The 27975-nt window shown below is 36.7% G+C and overlaps 1 protein-coding gene across 7 annotated transcripts; it reads left to right on the forward strand.

Annotated features, from left to right (window-relative positions):
• Positions 1 to 1711: 1711 nt before the first annotated feature.
• On the forward strand, positions 1712 to 27821 carry CCP110 (centriolar coiled-coil protein 110). Of its 7 annotated transcripts, none has more exons than XM_072835969.1 (17): positions 1712 to 1936; positions 2300 to 2435; positions 3760 to 3905; positions 5952 to 6107; positions 10070 to 10198; positions 13018 to 14668; positions 17180 to 17307; positions 17767 to 17944; positions 18490 to 18629; positions 18869 to 18985; positions 19619 to 19720; positions 19903 to 20019; positions 21521 to 21594; positions 22128 to 22190; positions 23047 to 23106; positions 23599 to 23684; positions 25919 to 27821. In XM_072835969.1, exons 4-17 carry the CDS (start codon positions 5967 to 5969, stop codon positions 25969 to 25971), a joined length of 3039 nt encoding a protein of 1012 aa, XP_072692070.1. In that variant the 5' UTR covers positions 1712 to 1936; positions 2300 to 2435; positions 3760 to 3905; positions 5952 to 5966; the 3' UTR covers positions 25972 to 27821. The 7 variants fall into 7 exon arrangements, with proteins under 7 accessions (XP_072692070.1, XP_072692066.1, XP_072692071.1 ...); XM_072835965.1 differs by having other exon boundaries at positions 1713 to 1936; positions 17177 to 17307; XM_072835970.1 differs by lacking the exon at positions 23599 to 23684 and adding an exon at positions 24033 to 24139 and having other exon boundaries at positions 1713 to 1936; positions 17177 to 17307.
• Positions 27822 to 27975: the final 154 nt, after the last annotated feature.

Below are 27975 nucleotides of genomic sequence, written 5' to 3' on the forward strand. Positions count from 1 at the left end.
TTGGTGACTCTTCACTCTGCCCTTGAGGAAACTGCCCAGCGAGCCTTGCAGGGGCAGGACGTTTAGATTGCTTATTTGTTCAAGATGTGCAAACACAGGCGCTCAGGACACATGCGTGCGTGGGACCGCCTGGATCGCTGCTCTCCTGGGGTTTACATTCTCGTGGGAGGAATTAATAGCGCTTAGGGAGTATAGCTCACATTTGTGGAGCGCTTACCATGTTCCAGGGGCTGTGCTAGCAAATGCTTCATGCATTATCTCATTTATGCTCACAAGAGTCTCAGTGGGTAAGTATTAGTTCAGGAGGCTGAATTCAGTCGATTTTGGAAGGATTTTTTTCAGATTCTGAGGGAATGAAAGAGCATGGCGAAAGAGGCACAATGAAATTATAAAGCTGGAAGGAATTTTTCGGAGTCCTTCATTTTATAGATGAGGAAACTGAAGCTAGGAGTGGTGAAGTGAATTGAGCAATCTATGACAGGCAGGACTGACATCAAGCCATCCTAGTTTTAAGCCAGTGGTCCTTGCACTCTTCCTCCTAACCTTACATTTCCTCCTACTAAGGGCTAATAGTGGGGCCTTTGTACTAGGGACTGTGCAAGAAATTCATCTGAATTGTTCTTCACAACTACCCTTGTGATAGGCTCTTTTCTTTTTTTCCTTCTTTCTTTCTTTCTTTCTTTCTTTCTTTCTTTCTTTCTTTCTTTCTTTCTTTCTTCCTTCCTTCCTTCCTTCCTTCCTTCCTCCCTCCCTCCCTCCCTTTTCTTTCTTTCTTTCTTTCTTTCTTTCTTTCTTTCTTTCTTTCTTTCTTTCTTTCTTTCTTTCTTTCTTTCTTCTTTCTTTCTTTTTCTTTTTTTCTTTCTTTCTCTTTCTTTCTTTCTTTCTTTCTTTCTTTCTTTCTTTCTTTCTTTCTTTCTTTCTTTCTTTCTTTCTTTCTTTCTTTCTTTCTTTCTTTCTTTCTTTTCTTTCTGATAGGCACTTTCAAAACTCCTTCTCATTGCAAAAACCGGCACAGGAAGGACTTTCAGCAAGAAAGGCAAGAAGTTAAATCGAGGTAGGAAATGGTAAGGGGCAAGTACATATTTTGGAAAACTAGTAACATGTTTAGATAGAAAACTTTGGTAAAACATTCAGGGCTTTTTGAGCCATCTTGAACCTGTTACCTTTCTTTGCCACTGATTTGCCAAAGGGTAGGATTGACTTGAGGCTTAGAGTTGATATCTAGGATTCAGAAATTTTTTATTTACGGAGAAAAAATTTGGTGAACGTTGTTATGTTTTCCAACGACCACAAGGAAAGAGGTTATCTTTCTTTTTTCTTTTTTTTTTTTTTCTTTTTTGGAAAGAGGTTATCTCTTGACCGATAAATAAAAAGTAGCAATTTCAAGAAACACTTAAGGGGGCTGGGCTTCAGAGCTGAGGAGCGCTCACATTGTAAGATGCTATAATTTTAAAGGCGCTAGTTTTCACCAATAAAAAATAAATTAAAAAAAAAACAAAGGCAGATGCTCACCAATAAAAAATAAATTTATAAAAAATAAAAAGGCACTAGTTTGCAGTCAAGACTACGTTTCCCAGCGTGCATCGCGCTTTCAGCAAGTATCACGCCAGGACGCAAGTGCCCGGGCCAGGGAGCGTGCCCGGGCGTGCAATGCACTTCGGGAATTGTAGTTTTTTGGAGGCTCAACGTTTCCAACGGCTCCGGAAGCAGCCACCGGAAGTGCCGCCCGAAGAGGTGGAGCCCGGGCGGGTGGCGGCGGCGGTGGCGGTTGCCAGGATCCCGCGTTGCCGCCGGAGACCCGTAATATGGCGGGGAGGAGGAGGAGAAGGAGGCGGCGGACGGAGCTGTGTTCTGTCAGTACCAACTGAGCTGTTTGCTTCCTGACAAGGCCCGTGGCGAGGGGAAAAGAAAACCTGACCGGGCCGTGGGAGATCAGGTGTGTGCGTAAGAAGGGGGCTAGGTAGGTCCTTGTGGGTCCTCGTTGCGAGGCCACCGGGGGTGGCGGAGTTGGCGCCCTGAGAGCCGAGGGTTCCCTGCCCCCCACCCTCGCACCCGAACGCAGGGGCTGGGCTCCTGGCCTTCGAGCCCAGAGAAAGGCGCCGGCGGGTGTGAGGAGACAGGTGCGCGGGGACCAGCGACACTCGGCGCCGAGGTGATGCTCGGATGCTGGGATGGAGGAGCTGGGGGAGGTGGGCGTGGGGCGCTGGGGTCAGGGCCGAGGGGCCCTGGCAAATAACCTCGGGACAGAGCTGGGGAATCACCTCCTGTGATAAAACTGGACCATTTTTCTCCTCCCAAGTTGCTGGCGAGGGAGACGTCGTCAGGGTGTGCACTGGCCGTTCGGAGAGCCGGTTACCAGAGCCAGAGGCCTTAGGATAAGGTGGTGTTTATTCTGCCCTCGCGACTCTGGGGGAGTAAGTTTGAGGCCTAATAAGGTAAATTCTCTTGGTTGCTCCTGATGCTGCTAGGTGATGCCCACCCCACTTCATCTGGTTGTGACCCCAATTCCCAACGCCCCCCCCCCCCCCCCCCCCCCCCGGTTCAGGCGAGTGGAAGGCGCCCAGAGATTGATTCGCCGAGGAGGGGGTCTGAAACAATGAAATGAGGAAGGTGTCCCTCTTTCCATCTTTTAAAGTTACATTTAAATCCTACCATGAACGAAGCACTGTCGTTGCCCTCCAGGAATTCATAAAAAAATCGTGATCCTCGTCGTCCTTTTAATAATAGCCATCTCCGTTTATTGATGTTTTCTCTGCTTGTCCTGCGTTATGCTAATTGCTATGCAGGCGTTAGTTCATTGAATTCTTGAGACAGATAATTCTGATTATCCCGGCATTACAGATGCAGAAATTGAGGCATAGGGATGGCAAGTAAATTGCCAAGAATGTAGATGGCCGAATAAGGAATCTTCCCCTTTATTGTGCATGGAAAAAGGTTATGTCTTTGGGAACACTGAAGGGGGTAAGTGGCCAGCTAGGATTTGAAATGAAGGCAAGGTCTGTTATGTGTTAGTTTTACCATTACCTTTTGTGACATTTCTAGTAACACACTGGTGAGGAGCGGGTAGCAGAAGCATGAATCACTGGGGTTTGCAAAGAGGCTCGTTTGGAGAAGGGTCATGGTATAAATGGAGACGACAAAGCATGTCTGAACTTGATGCAGCTGACAAATGATTAATTCAGGTGGACCAGTAATGCCTGATGTTAAAGTATGGGTCAGTAGATTTGTGGTTGGAGTGGCATTGTAGTCAAGGCTCCGTTCAAAAATAACTCTGCTGACAAGTAATTGTGCTGTGAGAAACGAAGTGCCCTCTTGCTTAATCATATAGGATATGACGTTCTTTTTTTTTTTTTTTTAAGAGAGGAAGGTTGAGAGAGACACAGACAAAGGAGGGGGGAAAGGCAGAGGCAGAGGGAGAGAGAGAATCCCAAGCAGGCTCCATGCCCAGTGCAGAGCCCAGAGAGGTGCTGGATCTCAGGACCCTGAAATCATGACCTCAGCCAAAACAAGAGTCCAATGCTTAACCAACTGAGCCACTTAGGTGCCCAATGATGCTCATTTTTTTAAATGATTGTCTTTGCAATTTTAGAGGTACCAGGTTCTTCAGACAATAGGGTCATCCATGAAACTACCATTCTTTAAATTCCATTCTTCCTTGCTAGCTTCTTTCCTATATAGTCCACGCTCTTTTTTTCACCCTGGTTTACATTACTGTTTGAGCTAATTTCCCTAATTCATTTATTCAATACTTTTATCAAGTGCGTACTGTGTGCTGATCCTGTTCTGTGTAATGGGGATTCAGTGGTGAGCAAGACTGGAAAGGTACCTGTGCTTATGGAGCTTACATTTTGGTGGAGGAAGACAGACAGAACCCACAGAAATAAACAAGATAATTTCAGATAGTGGTAAGTGTCATGAAAATTGGGAAGCAGGGTAATGTGATGTGATAGAGACTGTAGGGTTAATGTAGAAGGGATTATCAGGGATGGCCTGAGGAGGGGGACATCCAAGTTGAGACTGAAGGATAGAAAAATTCAGTCATGCCCTACAATCATTTGGTAATTCCCATAATCAACCATACTAGCACTTGTATTTGGGTGTTTAATGTACTATCATTTGCCGTAGTTATGCTGTGAATTATTTTATTGTACATCGGCAATATTCATGACATACGGGTGCTTTTGAAGAGATGTGAATTTAACTTCCCAATGCAATGAGGCATATGTATATGATGTTGAAAGAAAAATAAACTTGCCCTAAGAATAATTTATTTATTCCTTATGTTTGAAATAGACCTTTAAAATTGAATCAATCTTTGTTCGTGTTTCCATAGAAAGTATATTGCTATTTATGTTCCTATAATGCTGGGCGCAGGAGTTGTGTTAAAAAATATTCTTGAGAAAAAAAAAAAAATATTCTTGAGTATTTTAGTAGAAATGGGATCATTTGAATTTCTCATATATTGTAGCTTCTGCATGTTTTGGTTGTTAAGCTAGCATAATGGGTTGAAATCCAGACTGAAAAATGAGGCCTTGCTATGGTTGTCATGCAGGAAGGTGTGTGTTGTTTTACTTTTGCTTATTTTATGAATATGTTTGCAAAACAGTCTCATTTACACTCTAGAGATCCATTTCTTTGAAATTAAACTCACACTTTGCATAAATCAAATATGGAAATAATTAGAATCAATGGGATGTAGGAAGAAGTTTTGTTGATACGAGGATTACCTTTTGGTCAATATTAGCAATATATCTTATTTTTTTATAATCAAATCATAATAAGCTTTTTCTTCATTTCTAATTGTGCTATAATTTGTCCCTAACCCTTTAGTGTATTGAATTTCTAAGTGCCATGAGGCTTAAGACAGTATCATACTCCCATCTTATTTCATCTGTGCGTATCCCACATCGTCGGTTGAATTTTCCTGCCCCTTTCTTTGTTAATTGTTTTAAACTGAACACTTAAGGGAACATTATTGTACTAGTTTTTCTGTTTTCACAATTCATAACCTTGGCTGTTAAAGAGTCTAATGATGTCTCTCTTTTTATTTCCCCTTGCTTGTTTAAAGGAAACAATGCCAAACATAGTGCTATGGAAACAGGCAATCAAATATTTAACACTAGCTAAATGAACGAACATCCTGCCTAATCTTTCCTGATTATCTTGAATTTTCACAGCCACCATCACTATTTTCCAGAAATTGTAGAATTACTGGGCTGGTTATTTTAAGTGGTTTCGTGGTGGCTCCAGTTTTCGACAATGAAATAGAATTTATACAAGAGGCAGTAGATATTCTATTTTACACTTCTGAATGATTTGGCTGGTGTCCATGGAGTCAAAATATACTTTCAAGATGTGAAAGTAATAGATTTTGAACTCCACGATAACAAAAGAATTTTTAAAAGTAAATACCCTCTTTTATGTAAATAGCCTTTTTGTCTTTTTTTTTTTTTTGGCTATAAATGTATTTCTACCTTTGTATGATTTAGTTTTCCTTGTGTAGATTAGTCCTACTAAGGAAAATACAGTATTCTGTTTTATAAGTTAGCAAGTGATACAGGACTTTTTTTCCTATAAGAATTTTTCACTGATGAGTTCTTAGTACTTTTCTAACAAATCATATTTATGTATTTATTTTATTTAAAACAAATCATATTTAAAACTTGATTTATATACATATGTTCACTTGATCTTAGCCAAAAGGCCGAGAAGCGATGTATATACGTATGTTCGGAAACATTTAATATATGAAGCAAGTCTTAACTGGGTAGGATCTTGAGGTACTTACCTATACTTAAGAATTAGCTGCACATCAGTTAAAAAAAAATTCTGGGAAGGCCAATTATAAGAATTGTGAATTCTAAAAATATATTCGTGCTTGATAAAATTTGCCAAACAATTGAGGTCTGTTTTTTTCAGCACATTAAAAATGACATTTTTCTCTCTTACAGTGTAATTGTGGGAAGATGGAGGAGTATGAGAAGTTCTGTGAGAACAGTCTTGCCAGAATCCAAGATGCATCACTATCCACAGAGAGCTTTCTACCTGTCCAGTCTGAAAGCATCTCACTTATTCGCTTCCATGGAGTGGCTGTGCTTTCTCCCCTGGTAAACATTCTTTGATTTTTAAATAATTTTTTTTTTCTGCAGTGAATCCCTAAGGTAGTTACAGAAAAACAAAAGAAAGGCTTATAAACATTGAAAAAAAGCCTCATTCATTATTAAAAAAATAGAAATGAGTTAGCATTTTTAAAATCTGCTTGATTGGCAAAGATCCAATAAGACCTAGTGTTCTTTATATTGTGAGGGAAAGGTGCTTACACTGCATTTTTGCTGAAAGAAGCACTTGACTTTATTTTTTGGAGACCATTTTGGTAGTGTTTATCAAAATTTAAAAGTATGTATAACTTTTGAATTAGCAGTTCCATTTTTGGGAATATCTTAGACTTCTACTCCTCTGTGTGCCAGAAGTATGTACAAGTTATAGAGTGGCATTGTTTAAAATAGCAAAAGATTAACAAACAGCTTAGATGTCCATCAGTAGTGGACTAGTTTAACGAACTGTGATCCATTTTATAGAATCTCATTCATGACATTAAAACGAATACAATAGACTTAAATGTGCAGGCATGGAAAGATCTCCACAGTCTATTGTAAATCACTGCACACATCGTGCTCTTAGGAGCAGGGTAGAATAGTGGTTAAAAGCCTGATTCTAGAGCCTTCTGGTCTTGGCTTAAATCATTATTCTGCTGCTTACCTGCTGCGTGAACTCGCAGGCCCATTTTTTTAAATTTGTTAAGTGAGGATAAAAGTTGTTTCTACTGAGGCACCTGGGTGGCTCAGTGGTTGAGCGTTTGCCTTCTGTTCAGGTCATGATCCTTGGGTCCTGGGATCAAGTCCCGCACACAGCTCCCTGTGGGGTGTCTGCTTCTCTCTCTGCCTCTCTCTCTGTGTCTCTCATGAATAAATAAATAAGATCTTAAAAAAAAAATGTATCTACTTCACAGTGTTGTTTTGAGGTATAAGTGATCTGATACATGTAAAATGCTTAGAACATAGGAAGTGCTCATATATATGTGTTAACTATTTGAGTTTTTATAAAGGAATATTCTTTCTCTGAGGAAGGATAAAGGAATACAGTTTAAGAAGGAAAACACACTTTTCATTATAAACTCTTTCATACTGATTGTATGTTTTTAAAATGTGTATGACTATTTCAAATCAGAAAATTCATATAATTGAAAGAAATGGGGTTAACATTTTTTTGTATAACAGCAATTAAAAAATCAATATTTCCTGCTACCTTTTTTTCCCCAAAGATTTTATTTATTTATTCATGAGAGACAGAGAGAGAGAGGACCAGAGACACAGGCAGAGGGAGAAGCAGGCTCCATACAGGGAGCCTGACGTGGGACTCAATTCCAGGTGTCCAGGATCACACCTTTGGCCAAAGGCGGCGCTAAACTACTGAGCTATCAAGGCGTCCCCCTGCTACCTTTTTGAAATGAAATCTTCAAACATACAGAAAAATAGAAAGAGTAATACAATGGCCACCCATATATGTATCATCTAGGTTCAACAGTTTTTAACATTTTTGTCATCTTTATCATGTTTGTGATTTTATATATATGTATATGTGTGTATATACGTACATTTTTTGTTTTATTGCTGAGCCATTTGAAAATTGCAGATACCTATTACTTTTTCCTTAAACATTTTGGTATATATTCTAAAAATAAAGATATTCTCCTACATAAAATCCCAATACCATTATCACACCTTAAGAAAATTAATAATAATTTTAATAGCATCTAATATTCTGTTCATATTTAGATTTCTCCATTTATGCTCAAAATATCATAACCTTTTTTTTTTTCTAATCTAGGTCCAGTCAGAGTTCACAAATAGCATTAGCTTGTTATGTTTATTAAAATCTATTTTGATTTAGAACAGTTCCTCTACCTCTTAGAAAAAAAATTGTTTTTTAATTTTATTTTTAAGTCATCTCTACACTCAACATGGGGCTTGAACTTACAACCCCGAGATCAAGGGTCTCATACTCTACTGACTCAGCCAGCCAGGTTTCCCCCAATTCTTTTTTTTAATGATAGTGAATTTGTAAAGAGACAAGTCCAGTTATCTTATAGGATGCCTTACTTTGGATTTGTCTGATTGTTTCTTCATGAAATTTTATGTGTCCTCTAGTTCCTGTAGTTCCTATAAATTGGAAATGAAGTCTAAAATTTTTATTAGAAAAAAAATTAAAAAAATAAAAGTTTTATTAGAAAAAAAATAAAAGTTTGATTAGAGTCAGGTTAAACATTTTTGGCAAGAACTCTTTGGAGCTGATGCCCTATGCTCCGTGTTAAGTTAAATCAGAAGTTACATAATTCTAGTTGTTTCCCTATTAGTGATGTTTAGTTTTACTTGCTTTTATAAGTGCTGACTGCCAGATAACTTTTGAAAATATACATTTCCCCCCTTTGTGATTAGCAAGTAAACTGTGGAATGATTCTTTGATACCATGCAGATAAAAATTTTAAAACATTTTTACCAGCTACTTGGTAACATTGCTTGATTAGTTTAAAGTGAACCAAAATATCTGAGCTTTGTTGTTTAGGGTCTGTGACTCCATCAGTTACTTATTTATAAGCAAAATCTGATGCTTATAGACCTTTGTCCGTGATTTTATGTTGTATGTGACAGATGAATAGTATAATTCTGGAATAATTTTTTATGACATGTTTTCTTTTTTTTTTTTTTAAGATTTTATTTATTTATTCATGAGAGACACAGAGAGAGAGGCAGAGACATAGGCAGAGGGAGAAGCAGGCTCCATGCAGGGAGCCCGATGTGGGACTCGATCCCAGAATGCTGGGATCACAACCTGAGCCGAAGGCAGACGCCCAACTGCTGAGCCACCCAGGCGTCCCTATGACATGTTTTCCATTTATATTGGTCTAAGATAAGACTTGACTTCTTTTTTTTTTAATTTTTATTTATTTATGATAGTCACACAGATTGAGAGAGAGAGAGAGAGAGAGAGAGAGAGAGGCAGAGACACAGGCAGAGGGAGAAGCAGGCTCCATGCACCGGGAGCCCGATGTGGGATTCGATCCCGGGTCTCCAGGATCACGCCCTGGGCCAAAGGCAGGCGCTAAACCGCTGTGCCACCCAGGGATCCCAAGACTTGACTTCTTAATGCAGTGACTAAACCTCTTAGAACTTAATAATTAAGATTTAAATTCACAGGTGCCTGGTGGCTCAGTGGTTGAGCGTCTGCCTTTGACTCAGGTCATATTCTGGGGTCCTGGGATCGAGTTCTGCATCAGGCTCCCTGCAGGGAGCCTGCTTCTCCCTCTGTCTATCTCCCTGCCTCTCTCTCTGCGTCTCTCATGAATAGATAAATAAAATCTTAAAAAAGAAAATTAAATTCACTAAAAAGATGTAATGCTTAGAAATTCCAGTTGTTGAAGTAAATTATATTTTTACTGGAAGGTACAGTGAATTGGGATCTAACATATTCTCATTTTGTAGGCAAAGAAAACATTATCTGTTTCTTTCATCATTAAGCCTTTAGACATTTTCTTGACGTAGCAAAGAGATAAAATGTATGCTGATTGGAACATTAGAAATTGAAGAATCTGACCCTGTGGAGTAAGATACTGCCAATGATAAGCTCAGCAGTGGCCAAAACAGTTTATCTCTCATTTTAGAGCATTTGATGAGTGAACAGGTTTTTTTTTTTTTTTTTTTTTTCTTCTTTAACTTTTTATTCATTTGGGAATAATTTACATACAGTAGAATGCACAGATCTTAAGTTCTAAAGTTCCCTGAGTTTTGATATATGGCATACACTTGTGAAACTCACACCCAAATGGAACATTTTCATACCCACAAAAAGATCTCCCCTGCCCCATCCCACTCATTCCCCCTAACCACTGTTCAGATTTCTTTTCCTATAGCTTTACCTGTTGCATGTTTTAATCATTCTGATTCAAAGATTCCTGATTTTAAGGCATTTTTTAATTTATGAGAAATAATTACATATTTCTGATGTTTTGCAGCTTAACATTGAGAAAAGAAAGGAAATGCAACAAGAGAAGCAGAAAGCACTTGATGTAGAAACAAGAAAGCATGTTAATAGGAAGAAAGCTTTATTGACTCGGGTCCAGGAGATTCTTGAAAATGTTCAGGTGTGTAATGTAGATGTTTTAAAATTATAGTTAAGAAATCATGAGGTAAGCAGTAGTGATACTTTTTCAGAAATATGTTTGTGCTTACTAGTTAGTTACCAATATATTTTACTGTTATGTTTGAGAATCTTAGTGGTTTGTGATATTCCATTTCAGTTACTCCAAAGAACATTCACTTGCTTGTTAGTGATGCCCAGTACTTGAATCAGAGGGTACTTAGACAATGGAGCCCTTCCCTGAATATAATTGCTTATTGTCTGTGTCTTATGACTCTAAAAACACGGAATTCTCAGTGACAAAATAATAGAATTGGCCATTGTAGTTTACCTCTGAACTAATCAGACTATTGAGTCAATGACCTTATTCTCATTCTCTGCTAAAGTAAATAACTGCCCCCCATTTTTTGTGTGTGTGTGTGAAAATTCTCTTCTTAGGTACACAAGTGCAATTTAGATTATGTAAGTAGAATTGTCCAGATGCATCTTAGATCTAAATTGAAACCATTTAAACAATACATTCACGCCTTTTGCAATTATTTTTATTTAGCTGAATTTAAATTTGTATAAAGGGGCACCAGGATTGAGCATCTGCCTTTGGTTCAGGTCATGATCACAGGACGCTGGGATTGGGTCCTCGCTTCGGGTTCCTGACTTAGTGGGGAGCCTGCTTCTCCCTCTCCCTCTGCCTGCCAATCTGCCTGCTTGTGTTTTCTCTCTCTCCCCCTCATTCTTTGTCAAATAAATAAATAAAATCTTTAAAAAAAAAAAGAATAAATTTCTATAAACAGTTTGTTTTAGGGTGTGGATCATTTCATACTAAAGAAAAAACGAATTATGTTGAACAAATGATTTCTGCTCTATGTAGCTCTGTTTTGCTGGCTACATCTTAACTTTTTTTTTTTTCCTTAGGGTTTGTTTTATAGTTTATATAATTCATACTAGATGATACACGTACAACAAACCTTAGGCTGTTTCCCACTAATTGCTACCTTCATTTTTCTGTGGGTAGTAGATTTTAATTTGCAGATTGTAATGACTATATTAAGTTTAAAAAATACAGTGCAGCACAATAAGGGTAGACTTTGGATTTACTAGATGTTTCCTATTATTGAAACAAAATGGCATATAATTATTGGTCCAGTGAAGGAATATATCAAATGTACTAGTAATGAGATTGTTGAGTCTTAAAACTTCCAACATTTAATAGAGCATGTACAGTGTTAAACTAGAGAGTAATGAATTAATTATATGCAGATATAGAGAAATTTTAAATCAAACAAACAGATTTCTTCAGTCTCTGTAAAACCTATCATTCTGTGATATATTTTTATTCTTAAATTCTCTAAACAAAAACTCCTTTTAGTACTATACCAAAAACATAGCTGCTGTATATACAAATGTGAACTTTGAGATATTTTAAGGAAACAATTTATTTTATGTAAGCCTGTAAACATATTCATGGACATGGTGAATATGTTTCCCTTTTGTTTTATTTTGGTCTTGAGGTTGTGACTAAGTATACTTTGTTGTGCTGTTTATTGCATAGTACCTAGAAACCATTATATGTCTTGGGATTTGTAAGGTAAAACAGGAGTGCCGTATGGTCTAGGGAAAAATAACACATACACAACAACCTAAAAATCTTTTTTAATATTCAGGATTCTGGAGTCTGTATTGATATGATAATATGATAATTTCCGTCAGTGTTATTTATTTATTTATTTTTATATCCCGTCAGTTTAATATATCCTGTGTAATCTTTAAAAACCATCCTAGTTCACTTTATTCTTTTTGCAAGGTCAAATTATTTAGATAGAAGATGTAATTTTATTTTTTCTGTTGGATTTCAGTTCTCAATTTATAAATTTTTACTTATTTTCTTGTTCTAAAACTCTAACAGGTTGCTGTTTAAAATGATCATCAGTTAATCAAATTGAAATTTGCCTTGATGAGTTGGATTTTAAGTTGAAAATTTTCTTATTTCTTAGTAACTTAAGCTACATGGCTGAGCTATCATTTACTATAAATTTGCCTTATCATAGAAGGATTTTAGTTAAAATCTGGAGTAAGCATATGGGAGGCAAGAGTCTGATTACTGAATTATTTTTATATCCTGGGTAAGTTAGTCTTTGTTAAAGAAAGAGTCATTTGAGAAATTTAATTATGTGCTATTTATATCATATATCAGTATCCTTAGTTGATAGCTTTCATAGGAGAACAGTGGTGACATTAATAACATATAATACAGAAGAAAGTTAAAGAAAACCCTTAGATTCCAAGATTAAATTGTGCATGGATATGTGAATATATATGTGTGTGTCTACCCATGCACATACGGACAGATTTTTTTTAAAGGTTTTATTTATTCATGAGAGATACACAGAGAGAAGCAGAGACATAGGCAGAGAGAGAAGCAGGCTCCATGTAAGAAGCCCGATGTGGGACTCGATCCCGGGTCTCCAGGATCACGCCCTGAGCCAAAGGCAGGTGCCAAACTGCTGAGCCACTCAGGCGTCCCCATATGTACAAATTTGCATCAGATTAGATCATTTCCTTTCTTGCTTATACTCTTTTAATAAATAGGCTGGGATGTTTGTATTTTTTTAAATTATTTTATTTAAAAATTTTATCAGTAGCCATTTTTAATAGTAATTTGAGCTCTGTGATATAGGATACAATAGAGAAGGATTATCTTAGTTTTTGTGTTCTCAAATGTTAGAATATTTGAATTTTCTATTTCAATTTTATTTTAGAAAACAATGAAATCAAAGGCTTTTCTCTGCAGTAAGAAAATACTAATTTTAAAATTTCCTTTTCCAGGTTAGAAAAGCACCTAAAGCCAGTGATTTTGATCCGTGGGAGACTGAAACAGTTTACTCTGATTCAGAAGTCAGAAACTTGAATGTCCCTGCTACATTTCCAAATATCTTGCCAAGCCCTACTGAGCACTCTACTTTAGGAAAGTTTGAAAAGATAACTGGAATTTTGCCATTGAATAATGAGGACCAATTTAAATCTAATGGGGTAGACTTAACTAGGGACTCAGAATTTAATTCTTTGAAGCACTGTGATAGTTCAGATATTATTAGCTCTGTGGAAAATGAAACTTCTGTAAAGACCCCCTCCACAACCCCTCAGGAGACTCTCACACCCAATGGTCTCTTCCCAACCAATGAAGAACAGGACCCATCACTTTCGGAAGAAGTTACTCCGGATCCCTACATAATGAGTCTTCAGAACTTGATGAAAAAGTCAAAGGAATATATAGAAAGAGAACAATCGAGACGTAGTCTGAGAAGTAGTGTGAAAAGAAGTGTTTATGAGAGTCATTCAGATAAAGAAAACGAGGCTGTTAAAGGGACTGACTCTGGGAGGGAGAAGGTGCAGCTGGCTGGCAGACACTGTGCTTCTCTGGTTCCTGACAAACCAAGCCTTAATAAATCAAATGTTCTCCTCCAAGGTGCTTCTACTCAAGCAAGCGGTGTGAATATGTCCGTTTTAGGTAGCTTTTCTAAAGTGGACATACCTGTACGAACTGGCCATTGCACTGTTTTAGACCTCGATTCTGATTTTAAAGTCATTCCCACTTTTGTTCCCGAAAATCATGTTATCAAAAGTCTTACTGGTTCGTATGCCAAATTACCTAGTCCAGAGCCAAGCCTGAGTCCTAAAATGCATCGAAGGCATTCTAGGCCATCATCAGCATGTCATATACTTATAAATAACCCAGTAAATGCCTGTGAATTAAGTCCTAAAGGAAAAGAACAGACGGTAGACTTAGTTGTTCAAGCTACTGATGAAGAAACAAATATACCTGAAAGTGTGCCAAAGTTACCAGCTGATTTAGCTGGAGTTTGTTCAAGCAAGGTCTGTGTCACCAAAAATACATCTGAAGCCATACAGGAAGTGGTTTTAGGTAAATCAAATCAGGTATGCCAGTCTTCAGGAAGTCAGTTAGAAAAGAAGGTTATCCATGGACTTGCTATCGTGGAAGGTCAGTTAACATCTGATGGGAGAGGACCACTCAAAATGGACAGTACATGTACTGCAATGCCAAGGTTGCCTGAGCCATATGCCACTAGTCAGTGTATAGTGACTCAAAACTTTGGAACTATGAGTGGACTCAAGTCAGCCAATGTGTTAGAGAAAAACACCTGTAATTTACAAATGGAACTGAATAAGTCTTATGATGTAAAAAACCCATCTCCTTTACTCATGCAAAACCAGAATACCAGACAGCAGATGGACACCCCTACAGTGTCCTGTGGAAATGAACCATTTTTGGATAACAGTTTTGAGAAAGTTAAACGGAGACTTGATTTAGATATTGATAGTTTGCAAAAAGAAAACTGCCCTTATGTCTTAACAACTGGAGTAGCTGAACAGGAAAGGCAATATTTGCCAGAAAAAAGATACCCTAAGGGATCTGTCTACATCAACAAGAATAAAATGTTAGAAAGTAGTTCCAAAGGTAAGGAAACTTTGAAGTGTTTGATACCTGCCAAGCAGATGGCACATTTATTGAATACTTTTTTTTTTTAATTTGAGAGAGAGAGCTGGAGCATGAGTGAGGAGAGGAGCAGAGGGAGAAACAGACTCCAGGCTGAGCAGTGAGCTAGATGTGGGGTTCAATCCCAGGACCCTGTGATGACGACCTGAGTTGCTTAACTGACTAAGCCACCATGGGCCTCTAGGCATCATTTTTTCACCCACCTTTATTGAATACTTTTAATTCACATTTTGAAAAACAATAATAATGGTCTCATCTGATCATCAGGGTTTTTCATTTCATTTCTCTTATCAGAGGACCTATAATTAGCTATAGTTTATTGCCATTTGAAAGCCTTTCTTAAAGCTTTCTCATTTAAAATATGAATCACAGTTCACTTTGTATCAGAGAATATTGTTAATGACTGGAGGAAAGAGTTCTTATATGAAATATCATAGTTTTAATGTAGTGTATTGCTATGATGTCTTCCTTTTGGAATGTGGTTTCTAATATTCTCATCAGTCTGTTTTATTTATTTTTAAAGATTTTATTTATTTATTCATGAGAGACATAGAGAAAGAGAGAGAGGCAGAGACACAGGCAGAGGGAGAAGCAGGCTCCATGCAGGGAGCCCGATGTGGGACTCGATCGTGGTACTCCAGGATCACGCCCTGAGCTGAAGGCAGGCGTTTAACCGCTGAGCCACCCAGGCAGGCGTCCCTATTGTTTCATATATAATGAGATCTTCACGTAGTTGGTCCTTCAGTGAACACTTGAACAGCAAATTATTAGAAAAAAAAATCACAAATTTGGCTCTGTGAGTAATGTTTAAGGAATGACATGTTTATTGGTAAAAATTATTTCAAATTTCTTTCACATCTAGTGTTATATTAGCAGCAGCTTGCGAAAACATATCTTCATTGCTCCTTACTTTGTTGTCGTGGTTCATAATTCTTCATTACTGATGTGGAAGAATGAGTCCAGTAAATGAAGTTCTTGGACATAAACATTTCAGCTCTAATGTGATATAAATCTTCCTGAAAAAAAACTTCACATTCTGTAAAATTGCACACTAAAAATAACAGAGTTTATAGGAAAGATAGGGTTGGGACAGACTATTTAAAACCTGTGTATCTTATAAGTGCTCTAATGAAAACATCAGTGGATGGCTACCCTGGGAGCCAGTGTGGATAATGCAGACAGCCAATGCACCCCAGTGGGAGGTGCTCTCTGTGAACACCAGAGGTCCACAGAGCTAACTACCCAGGGGGCAGTTAGTAGGAGCTTGCCTACTAAAGCTGACAGAGCTTTAGTAGTAGGAGCATGGCCATTGCATGTGAGGTGAGGCCAGCTTGCTGTCAAAGGAGGCCCTGGACGGTGCTCACTTAAAAAAAATTTTTTTTTTTTTTTAAGATTTTATTTATTTATTCATGAGAGAGACACAAAGAGAGAGAGGCAGAGACATAGGCAGAGGGAGAAGCAGGCTCCATGCAGGGAGCCCGATGTGGGACTTGATCCTGGAACACCAGGATCACACCCTGGGCTGAAGGCAGGCGCTCAACCGCTGAGCTACCAGGTGTCCCTCACTTAAGAAATTCTTAAGATAGAGCTAAATGGCCTATCGCTGTTGGTTGAGCTGAAGAGATTTGTCCTTTTTTTTGCTGAAAGTTGCAATTCTATTCCTGTTTTCCCAGTTTTCCCTTTTGCCTGTGAAAAATTGCACATGAACAAATGCAAACTGTAGCTGAATAAAATATATTTAGGAATAAATTGTGGGAATAGTATAGCATATAGATAATATAATATGCTTTAATGGAAGTCATTGACTGTATATTTGGAACGAATGATTCTTTGAATTCAGTTGAATTGTGATGGGTCCATGAATTATGATGGATCCAAGTCCTACATCTGTGTAATACTTGGTATTTCAACATCTCAGAGTGTCTTACCACTTTCTTTAATAAGTTGCATAATCATAATGATTTAATTTTTTAGTTAGTAATTTAAATATCTGAAGTTTTAATATCCAGTGCTTTTTGGAACCAGAAGCTAAGGAGCTTTACACTATCAAAGGAACATTTATTTAAAAAAATCAAAACTAAATAAAACTACAAGCTAAAATACCAGAAATCCTGGAGAAGGACCAGAGTCAGAAGAATAAATAGAGGTGAGATGCAGACGAGAATCACATCTTGAAGTTTATTTGAGTAAGGAGAATCTTGACTAAACAGATAGTCGTGGCTCCATTGGTTCAGATTGTGGTGGGATCTGTTGAGTGAATGGATATGGTGGTGAGGTGCAGGCTTTTATTTGATAGCATAAAATGAGGTTTGTGCCAGAAGAGAATGTGGTTCAGATTGGGGGACCTCGTGTACCTTGATTGTGTTATGTTGGATCCAGGAATGTTCTTTGATTGGAAGCATAATTTATATTGACTGTGTATAGATATTAGTAAATATTCTAAATTTGAGGGGCCATGTTTCTTTTCAGAAGGCGAGGAGATATTAAAAAGCAAGATGTTAGCTTTTGAAGAAATGCGGAAGAGGCTAGAAGAACAGCACGCCCAGCAGTTATCACTACTCATAGCTGAGCAGGAAAGGGAACAGGAAAGATTGCAGAAGGTGAGTTAAAACGTAGGGATATGGGGCTGGTAAGTGGAATTTTGCCGGGGATAGTGTGAATTTTGATCACGTATAGGATACTATGACTTCTTCGTCTGTATCTTAATCTAAGGGGGTGATTGATTTTGATACATGGATATTGCCAAAATGTAAGGTTTAATATATAGCTCCTTATCTAAAAATAAATGCATAATTTATCAAAAGGATACTTTATTGAATCCTTGACTCAAAACATTTACTCTTTTTCAAAGATATTTTATATATTGATACTGAAATATGCATTCTGCAAGAGTGTATTGTAAGAGGAATAATACTTGTTTTAAGATTTCATTGGAGGTAGGAAAACTTGAAATTAATCATTTGCTGATAATCATTACTTTTAGCTAAGCCTAGAATAATGGTATTTTGGGATATAATTAAAAGATGTAGCACGTTATATAATACACTGTTAATTTATAGGAAATAGAAGAACAGGAGAAAATGTTAAAAGAGAAGAAGGTGATTGCTGCTGAAGCCTCTGAATCAGGCATTAACAATGCAGTGGACTTAGAATGGAGAAAAATAAGCGACTCTGGTTTGCTGGAAACAATGTTGTCTCAAGTGGACTCACTCCATACTTCAAATTCAAATAGTTCTGGTAAATACTTAAAAAACTCTCTTCTGTTTGAAAAAAATTATCCTATAGTAAGATATTTCACTTGGTACACTTTAAAGCTGTTGCTCTATTCTTCAAGTAATTCTATTTGCCAGCTCCCTAGTAACTAGTGAAAAATTAAATGATAGCAGATCAAAGACTGGTGAGCAGGTGTTCATGAGACAAACCACTTTAGCAAAGAAAATATCAGGAAACTTGACTCAGAGCCCAGTCTTTGTTTATTCATGCAGCAGGGGATATGCTTCAGCTGAAAACGGTTTGCTGCCTCCCCGGTGATCTTGAATTACATCTAATTCTTCAGACCCGGCAAGAGCTTATCTTCACATCTTCAATTATCCTGAGAAGCTGTTTGTATTGAAAAGATCCATCTAGTGCATAAGCTTAAAGTCCATAAATATTTTAAGTTTGCACATGGACTAGTTTCAGAGGCAGTTGTTATTCTTAGAGAGTCTTAAGTGTTTATTTGGATGTCCTGCATATTCTCATTATGTGATATCGAGTATAATACTGTGCATATATTTCTTTAGGTTTCACAAATTCTGCCCTGCAGCATAGCTTTGCTTCTGCAAATGAAGCACCCTTCTACCTCTGGGGATCATCAACTAGTGGCTTGAACAAACTCTCAGTAACAAGGCCTTTTGGACGGGCCAAACCTAAATGGTCTCAGGTGGGCAAACTTAATGATATTTGCGTGTCTGTCTATCTAGCTACAGTTTTTAAAGAGGTACATTATCTGAGGTTGTACACATGAGGACAGATGTTTGTGCCCAAATCAAATAGCTTAGCTCTTAGCGGAAATGAACCGACACAGGGCATACACACATAGAGGAATTTAGTTCACTGTAATAGATTAAGGAGTATAAAGCTCAGATTCTTGAATTATTGTGTCTGTCTGCTTTCTTCAAGGTTTTCAGTCCAGAAGTACAAACAAAATTTAACAAGATAACCGCAGTGGCAAAAGGATTTCTTACTCGTAGACTTATGCAGACAGATAAGCTGAAACAACTTCGCCAAACTGTAAAAGTAAGGAGCTGGTTCATTGTTCCTATGTCACTTTTGGCTCAGTTTCTCAGTTTAATGACGGCTTGTCATAAACTAGAGTTGACATATTAGTTCAGAACTTTGGTGGATCAAACTTTTCTTAGTCATTGCAATGTAGGCAATTATAGAAATCTGATGAATCGGGGATCCCTGGGTGGCTCAGTGGTTTAGCGCCTGCCTTCGGTCCAGGGCATGATCCTGGAGTCCCGGGATCGAGTCCTACGTCAGGCTCCCTGCATGGAGCCTGCTTCTCCCTCTGCCTGTATCTCTGCCTCTCTCCCTCTCTCCCTCCCTCCCTCCCTCTCTCTCTCTCTCTCTCTCTCTCTCTCACACACACACACACACACACTCCGTGTCTTTCATGAATAAATAAATAAAATCTTAAAAAAAAAAGAAATCTGATGAATCTCATTCAGATGATTTTTTAAAGTATGTAAATGAAGCAATTTGTGTATTTGTCTCTCTTCAAAGTGAGTGCTGCTTGACTTCTGATAAGTAATGGTTTTATATGTTCTTAGTAATTTTAATTGGCTGAGAAAAAAAATCAAAAGGAAATTCCAGTGATCATGAATCTTTCTAGAAAAGTGGTTTTTGAAGGAAGTTTTCTTCTTCCAGGACACTATGGAATTCATAAGGAGTTTTCAGTCAGAAGCGCCATTAAAGAGAGGAGTTGTTTCAGCACAAGATGCTTCTCTTCAGGAAAGAGTGTTAGCTCAGGTAAATGCACATATCCTAAAGGCTTTTAAGAAATGGAAATTTATATTTTTCCCTCCATTTAACCACTGAAAATAGGTTTTAATTAAAACTTTTAAAAACTTTAAGTGAGAGTGCATGTGATATTACTGAACTCTAACCTCATCTTTTTAAGTGGATACAATATTTTCTTCTTTTGAACCTAGTTGCGAGCTGCCCTGTATGGTATTCATGACATATTCTTTGTAATGGATGCAGCTGAAAGAATGTCTATTCTCCATCATGACCGAGAAGTTCGCAAAGAAAAAATGCTCAGGCAAATGGTATGTTATCTGATTTTTTTAATGAGTGAATGAAAAACTATTTTTTTTTACACTCCTAAAACTTCGGGTACTTCTGATATCAGATGTATGAGTTTTTCCCCCACACAGCCCACTGTCTCCCACACCAATGGGGTGTTCTACAATTCAATTCAGTTCTGAGTCCAATACTACAAGCTAAGAAGGCAGTTAAGACTTCCCCTATCCAAAGTCTTAGGTTGTCACTTGTATTTCCGATTGACCGGCTATAAAACAGGATTCTCACAACCCTGTCTTTGGGTTTGATAATTTTCTAGAATGGCTCACAGTAGTTAGGGCATTTACTGGTTTATTATATAATAACATAATTAAGGATATAGATGAACCCTTAGATGAAGAGACACATAGGGTAAGGACTGGAAGGGTCCTGAGGGCAGGAGCTTCTGTCCCAGTGGGGTTGGAGTATGCCATCTTTGTGGCACATGGATGTGTTCACTAATCTGGAAGCTCTCTGAATCCTATACTTTAGGTATTTTTATGGAGGATTTATTATTATTATTATTATTATTATTATTATTTTTTGGAGGATTTATTATGTAGGCATGATCATTGATTAATCTCTAACCCCTCTCTTGTCTCTGGAAGATAAGGGGGTGAGGCTGAAAGTTCCAAGCTTCTACTTATGCTTGGTCTTTCTGATGAATAGTCTGCACCTGGAAGCCCCCCAAAAGTTGTCTCATTAGAATAAAAGATGCTTCTATCACCCAGAAAATTCCAAGGGGACTTGGGAGCTCTGTGTCGGGAACTGAGGTCAAAGACCAAATATTAGAGCAAAAGATGCTTCTAGCATCACTATCTCAGATTACAAGAGTTTTAGGAGCTCTGTGTTAGGAAGTGGGGACAAAGATCAAATATTAGCAGGAATCAGAGGCAGAGACCAATATATTTATTTATTCTTATTTTCACAATCAGTTTCTTTTGGGTTTGGGGTAATTGATACCAAATCTCATTCTCTATTTTTGACCTTGGAACCCTTCCTACAATTCTTAAGCATAGGCAGTTCCTAGGATTACCAGCAATAGTTAACTCTGAAGACAGATTTAAAGGAATTAGGTATTGTTTGTGATTGGATTTTGGAGTTGAAGCTTTGAATGTTGTTTGGATGATTTACAAAAAAACTATCATTGGCTCCTGATTTAATTTCCTTGAAACTATGATGGAGATTTTGCCTTTTCTGGAAACCAGAGTTATTTGAAATATACTAGGGTGTTGGAAGGTTGGAAGTGTGTGGTTTGAATCAGTGGTCTTAATGTTGACAAAAGAAAAACAAGCTAAATTTATATTATTTCATTGGGAAAAAATTTTTTAATGATTTAAGAAATTGGACTGCTGTAGTTCTATAGAAAGACTAAGTTAAAGTTCCAACTGTTAGTAAGAGAAGCTTTTCTGTGCAGTTTAAGATCATCCTATATTATTTTAGTGGTATTACTGGTACCACTGAAACTTTTTGTTTGGTATTTTCAAGGACAAAATGAAAAGTCCACGAGTGGCCCTGTCAGCTGCAACACAGAAGTCTCTTGATAGGAAGAAGTACATGAAGTAAGTTTTCTTTGTTTCATGTTACAGTAATTCAATTATTATCAAACCAATTGATTTTAGTTATCTGTTGGTCTATTTGTGTATTCAAATTAGAAAAAAAGTTCACTTTTCTACAGCTAAGTTGATAGAAATCCCTTTTTTATATAAAGTTTTATTATTCAGGTGATAAAATCTGATTTCATCCTTAGGTAAATGTATCAACTACTAAATTGTAGTTTCAACTTGTGTAATCGATAGCCACTCAGCCTTAAAAATAATCTTTATATTCAGTATTAATTTTATATATTTTGAATATATTCTTTTTCTAATATTTGAAAGACTTCATGGGAGGGAAACCTAATACAAAGAACATTATAGTAACTATCTTAATAAGCTGCTTCTTTCTGGAAAGTCATCTTTAGTGCACTTAGTACAGTTGAGTAGTACAGCAACTGAGAAATGATTTATTTCTGTCATCCTGAACACATCTGTAAGCATTTTCTTTCCCTTTCTAAATACATTGTTTGTGTGTTCTTATTTTTATGTTGTGTTAGAGCTGCTGAAATGGGAATGCCAAATAAGAAATTTCTGGTTAAACAAAATCCTTCTGAAACAAGGTGAGAAAAATCACTTTGTCTCTGTGAAGTTACTTATTTATTAAGAAAATAGAAAGAAAACTTTATAAATCCCAACCTTACTTTCTGTTTAGTTCTAACTTTATATCAATAGAACACTCCCTGCTGACTACAGGATTGAAGAGGGGCCAAGATCCATATTAACACTGGGTCATGTAACCTGGTTATATGTCAGACCAGATGTTTCAGGAGCTTTCTTAGGATATGCCATCTCAGATAGAAATTTCAGCCCCCTTTGTTCTGAGTTCAGATCACAGTCCAGGACTTACTTTGGATGCTTATTTAAAAACCTCAGGGACCCCTGGGTGGCTCAGCGGGTTAAGTGTCTGCCTTTGGCTCAGGTCATGATTCTAGGGTCCTGAGATTGAGCCCTGAGTCGGGTTCCCTGCTCAGAGAGCAGTCTGCTTCTCCATCTGCATACCACCCCCACTCATGCTCTCTAATAAAGTCTTAAAAAAAACCTCACAAAACCCAAAAACCTTAGAAAGCTAGCTTAATATTTCTGACCTGTTCTCTACAAGAATTACGTTACTTAGATGTTTGAAAGGAAAATTTGGTTTTTGTAAAATATATAAATTACCTAAAAACACAAGAACTAAACATTTATGTTGGACATCCTGATAAAAACCTAAGATTTGGTCTCTCCGTGAGTAAAATATAAGTACCATATTAATAGGTGTCAGTCAGTTTGATTTTCCGTGTGGTATTATATTGGCCTATTTACATAGATACCCCCCCCCCACTGTTAAGCATCTTTCGTCTATTAAAAGAAAATGGGGAGAAAACTGAAATTATGTCATTCTCTTCTTAATTAATTTTTTACTTACTTTGTCAACAGAGTCCTTCAGCCAAACCAAGGACAGAATGCACCAGTTCATAGGCTACTTAGTAGACAAGGGTAAGAGTGCCACTCCTGGGTAAAAACATCCAAATCAAGATTAGCTTTGAGCAGGGAAAATAATTTAGTGCTCTTTACATAAAGGGGAATTCTTTTACAAATGTGATTTGTTCATAGCATTTTGAAGATCTTTTAAAGCTTTGTGTTCAAAGATAACCCTTTGGTGTACTGTTGTGTATTTTATCTTAATTATCATCTTATGTTGGCATGTTTTTACTTTTCATTTCATACCATTTTGCTCATTAAGTATTGTAAGCATCCATATAGTAAGTTCAGCATCACCAAAGTGATTCTCCAACAAAGTATAAACCTTGGTTCTAGTCTCCTGCTGAAGCAAAGTGTAGCTTCTTTGCTGTGTGCATGTGTGAGAGTTATGTCCTTTTCAAGCTTATTTATACTTTGAGCTGTTGATGCAGTATGGTTGCTTTCTTTGAATGTTGAACATTTAGACCTTAATGCAAGTGACTTATTAATTTTTTTATATTCAATTAGAACCCCTAAGACATCAGTGAAGGGGGTTGTGCAAAATAGACAGAAGTCTTCACAGAGCAGAGTGCCTAACAGAGCGCCTGTTTCAGGTGTGTAGCAAATGAGTTCCTGAAACCCATTTAATAGAAGGACATGCACGAGCTGCCCCATGATGCAGGCCACACAGATGTAATATCTTGTCTTTCCTTGCCACCATAATTTGGGCATATTCACAGTCATTCCTGCTAGTGATCATTTGTATTAGTTTTTTGTGGCAGTCAGGAGATCATAGTAAAACTGTGGTTCTGATCTTGATGTCTGTAATGATCCTGTGGAAACACTATACACTTTTTTAATCTCAAAAATCTGTAGAATTATACATGCTTAATTCAGAAAGCCTTTTTATGAATAAGTAAAGTATAATAATCTGATGCCTACATCTATGCGTGTCTGTTCAGCTTTGGGGAAGTGTATCACCCAGGAATATTTGTATCTGCACATAAAGTGATGAAAAATTTCTCCCTCTGGCCACAAGATCACATGTGAATATGCCAGGTGGGAGGGGGTAAGTTTTGTTTTTGTTATTTTATGGATTTTAAATTGTTTATGGTGGCAAGAAGACAAATTCAATATTAAGCTAATGCAAAGCCGTTAATGTTTTACTATTTTGTAGGTATTTTTGTTAAGACACTTTGATAAGCTCACCAAAAATTGTGATCCATTAAAAATATTTTCAAAATGCTTTGCTTTAACTATACTGCTTTCTAAACATTTAAAAGAAAATCTAAATCACTAGGCAATGATGATTAAATCTTTAATCAATTCTAATCTTCCCATTAACATACAATTAGGCATATTTTAGAGCTTTTATTACTAAGTGTTTTCCTCTAAATTAGGAGGGAATGAACAAAATTTTTTTGTGTTACTGCTATTTGTTCCCATATGTTCGAAGAGGGAATGAGATATACTGATAACTTTGAAATGATTGCTGACTTTTTGCATATATATATAGTGAATTTAATTCATAATGTTGCATATGTAGAATATAATATAAAAGGTCATCTTTTGGAAGTCACTGTGAGTGACAGTCAGTGGCGTTGTTTTAAAGGAGATTATGTTGAGGATCTATTTATTCCAGAGGTGATCAGTCAGCTGGTTTGAAAGATAACTAGAAGAACTCAGACCAAACACTAGATCTGTTGCTTGTGAAGTTATGTGAAGTTTTATGATCTTTTCAATTTTTTCCCATATTAGAGTTATATATTGTGATAAATCCTGGCCAGTTGGTGATTCATTGAGGAATTAGTATTGTTTTGTGTGATACTCTCCATTTGCCACAGTGATGACTATCCATGTTCTTGTCTCATGCATTTCATCTCCACTGTTTGTCCCTTGTGAATCTGTAAAAAAAAGAGCAAGTAAAACTCAATAGTATGAAGGATGAATAATAGGAGGCCTTTGCAGTTCAGTATCTAGAACTAGGTTTAATTGCATTGCAACATAATTCTAATACAAACGAACTTAACATGTATATTATATATCTAAACAAGTACAAATTTCCTATTTTTCTAAACATTTCTACATGAGTGCCGTATTTAGACAATTAAAAAAGACTAAAGATTCTATCATTTTACATAAATTGAAAATTTGGGATATGTGACTGATTAAAATTCTAACTCTGAATCTCAACATAGGGCCTCAGTAGTTGCAGTTGAAAAGACTATTCTTTCCTGCTCAGATTTTTAATGGCCTGGATTATGTTTCAAACAAACTTGAAATTTATGATTTATTTTGATCTGCAGGGAGAACGAACCCTTTATTAATAAGCAACTTATAGAAAGCTCATTTTTTGTTGTGATGATAGACTTTCATACTCTTAGACTGAAGTAGGATGCTAAGGGGTGGTTACATTTTGCTGCAAAGCACTTAAAGTTGTTTATAGTTCTTACAAACTAAATTGCAATCTCTGATGTCATGTTTTAAAACATATTTGCTCATTTGATGTCTTGTGTTTGACTCAGGAGTTTATAGTGAAATTCAGAAACCACTAATTAAAGCAAAGTAGGAGTAATGCAAAATGGTTGTTAAGTAAAGCAACAAATCAGGTGTAGCTGGGTTCTCAGAGTCCACTTCTGGCTGTTAGGCATGTGACTTACTCTCCCATGTCTCAATTTATTATCTTTAAAACAGTAGTAACAGTTTCTACCTCAGGATTATTTTATGTAAGGATTAGATATAATGTATGTCACTTAAGCTTAGTGCCTGGTATATAGTAAGCACTTGTTAAATGGTATTCTAGAAAAACTGACATAGAGAAATAATATTAGTTTTGCTCTATTTTTAGGAGTATATGCAGGAAAAATCCAAAGAAAGCGGCCAAATGTTGCGACAATTTAAGAAGACAACATTCGTTAGGATAAACAAGGGCCAGGGTGGGAGGCTTTGTGTACTATTTCCCTTGCCCAGGACTCTTTAGTTAATCCTGGACCGTTTACACAGGCAATGTGATATCAAAGGGCTGAGCAATTATCTGCAAACTTGATCACTCTGGCTAATTCCTTCCCTACCCCTCATTATCCTCGTAACATTAGGTTTGGGTGAAGACACTTTAGTAATCTTAGACCATCTCTTTGCTTAACCTGTACAAATGTAAGTTTGTTTTCTGTACCCAGATGTCTGCTGAGAATGTTTTTGGACATTTGGGTTTATTTCTATAAAATATCGAAAAGGTGTGATAAATTACAAATAAGTTTGGAAATATAAATTTCATTCACCTCTGCACACTGACCACTAAATTGAATCAACAAATTAAAGACTGTTCTATTTGGGGGAAAATTACTGCCAAAGGATGTTTTCCCCTGGTTTTGTAAAATTTAAACACTGATTAATCTCTCCATCTTCATATTCTTGGACTCACTTGCCTGCTGGCTGTGGTCTACTCAGAATTTACCACAGAAGTAGCTGGGGGCCACTCTTTTGGTTAACGGTATACATTCCTCTTAACCGCTAGTTGTCTTGTGCAGAAATACTATGTTTAATGTAGGTTACCCCAGTGCTCTTGGAAACACTTCTAAATCATAAAATCTTTCTTTGGAGGTTAAATTAGGGAGAGAGCACAATCTTCTTGAATGTCGTAGCACCTAAGAGTGAATCATTGCATCCAATTTCTGTAAAATAGAGTCACACTGCATGCACTTCTATTTTCTTGGTCTGCGTATTTTGTTCCTTCATAGTCTGTTTTTTCTAGTTTACTTGATTTAGGAGAGACTAAAGGGCTATATGACAATAAGTCTAGATTTTCCAGTGGGATAGTAATATTGTTGAGTTGAAATTCTGCATTAAGAGGCACTGATATTTAAGGTTTTCATTACTAACATATTCATTTAAAATATAAATCAAAAAAGGTTACCAATGGAACATGATTTTATGAAAGAGAATGTCACTGTTAATTTATCATGCCATTTCCAAAAAGGGCTTTGTGCTTTTCACATAAAATTGGGACTATGTACATTTACTCTTTCTAACTTGAATTTTAAAATGATACTGGTATTTTGAAAATGAAGACTATATATTCTTAATATCCTAGTAAGAAGGTGGAGATAAAGATGGTTTTCTCCAATTTTGTCCTATTTAAAATTTAGCTTTTACATCCAGCCGTAGACAAGACAATAATAATCTACTCCGGGTGTAAACTGGATTTTCTTTATTGAGATGTATCATTTATTGAATGAGTGAGCCAGGAAATCAGAAGATGGTATAAAAGGTCTGAGTTACCGATTTTTCATTTGTAGGCAAAGTATATCAAAATATCTTAATAGGATAAATTGTGCTTTATCATTCTGAAAACTCAGGTTACAGCTTACTCATATCATTGTGGGTCTTTCCAGTGAGAAAGATAGATGCTACAAATTTTGTGTGTACCAATGCAAATTAGCTGAAACAAATAGTACGTTTTGGAGAAAGCTTAAAACTAGCTTTAGATTAAGGTTGAGAAACAGGAGTGTTTTTTTTTTTTTCTTTTTAAGATAAAAGCGTGTGTGTTTTACACATATTTTAATGTTCACAGCTTTTTCTTATGAAAGTGCCATTGTTTTATGCTTTTAATGGATTTTTTATTTATATACATTATTTTTGTTATTTTTGAGTGGAATGTCCATTAACGTAAATTGTATTTATTTTTATACTTTAATTTTCATTAGTTTTGCTTCTAGGCAAAAGGCAAAATAAACTTTTCATCTTAAAAGAAATCTAGTTTGATCTTTATTTATCAACGAAAGGACCATTTGGGATAGATACTGAAAAGTCTCTGGCCAAAACAATACTATAATGATATTTTTTATAATTAAAAGTCTCATCGAAGGTATATCCCACTACTTAATGTGAAACCTGTACCAGTGCTTT

Source organism: Canis lupus, chromosome 8 (genome assembly GCF_048164855.1).
Source record: "Canis lupus baileyi chromosome 8, mCanLup2.hap1, whole genome shotgun sequence".
NCBI classification, from domain to species: domain Eukaryota; kingdom Metazoa; phylum Chordata; class Mammalia; order Carnivora; family Canidae; genus Canis; species Canis lupus.

What these genes read in the sequence shown, in the direction of transcription:
- CCP110 (XM_072835968.1), top strand. Translation starts at nt 5,967, where the DNA reads ATGGAGGAGTATGAGAAGTTCTGTGAGAACAGTCTTGCCAGAATCCAA. An exon ending in AGATTCTTGAAAATGTTCAG is followed by an intron (nt 10,199 to 13,017) that starts GTGTGTAATGTA and finishes TTCCTTTTCCAG; the next exon opens with GTTAGAAAAGCACCTAAAGC. An exon ending in AGGAAAGAGTGTTAGCTCAG is followed by an intron (nt 19,721 to 19,902) that starts GTAAATGCACAT and finishes TTTTGAACCTAG; the next exon opens with TTGCGAGCTGCCCTGTATGG.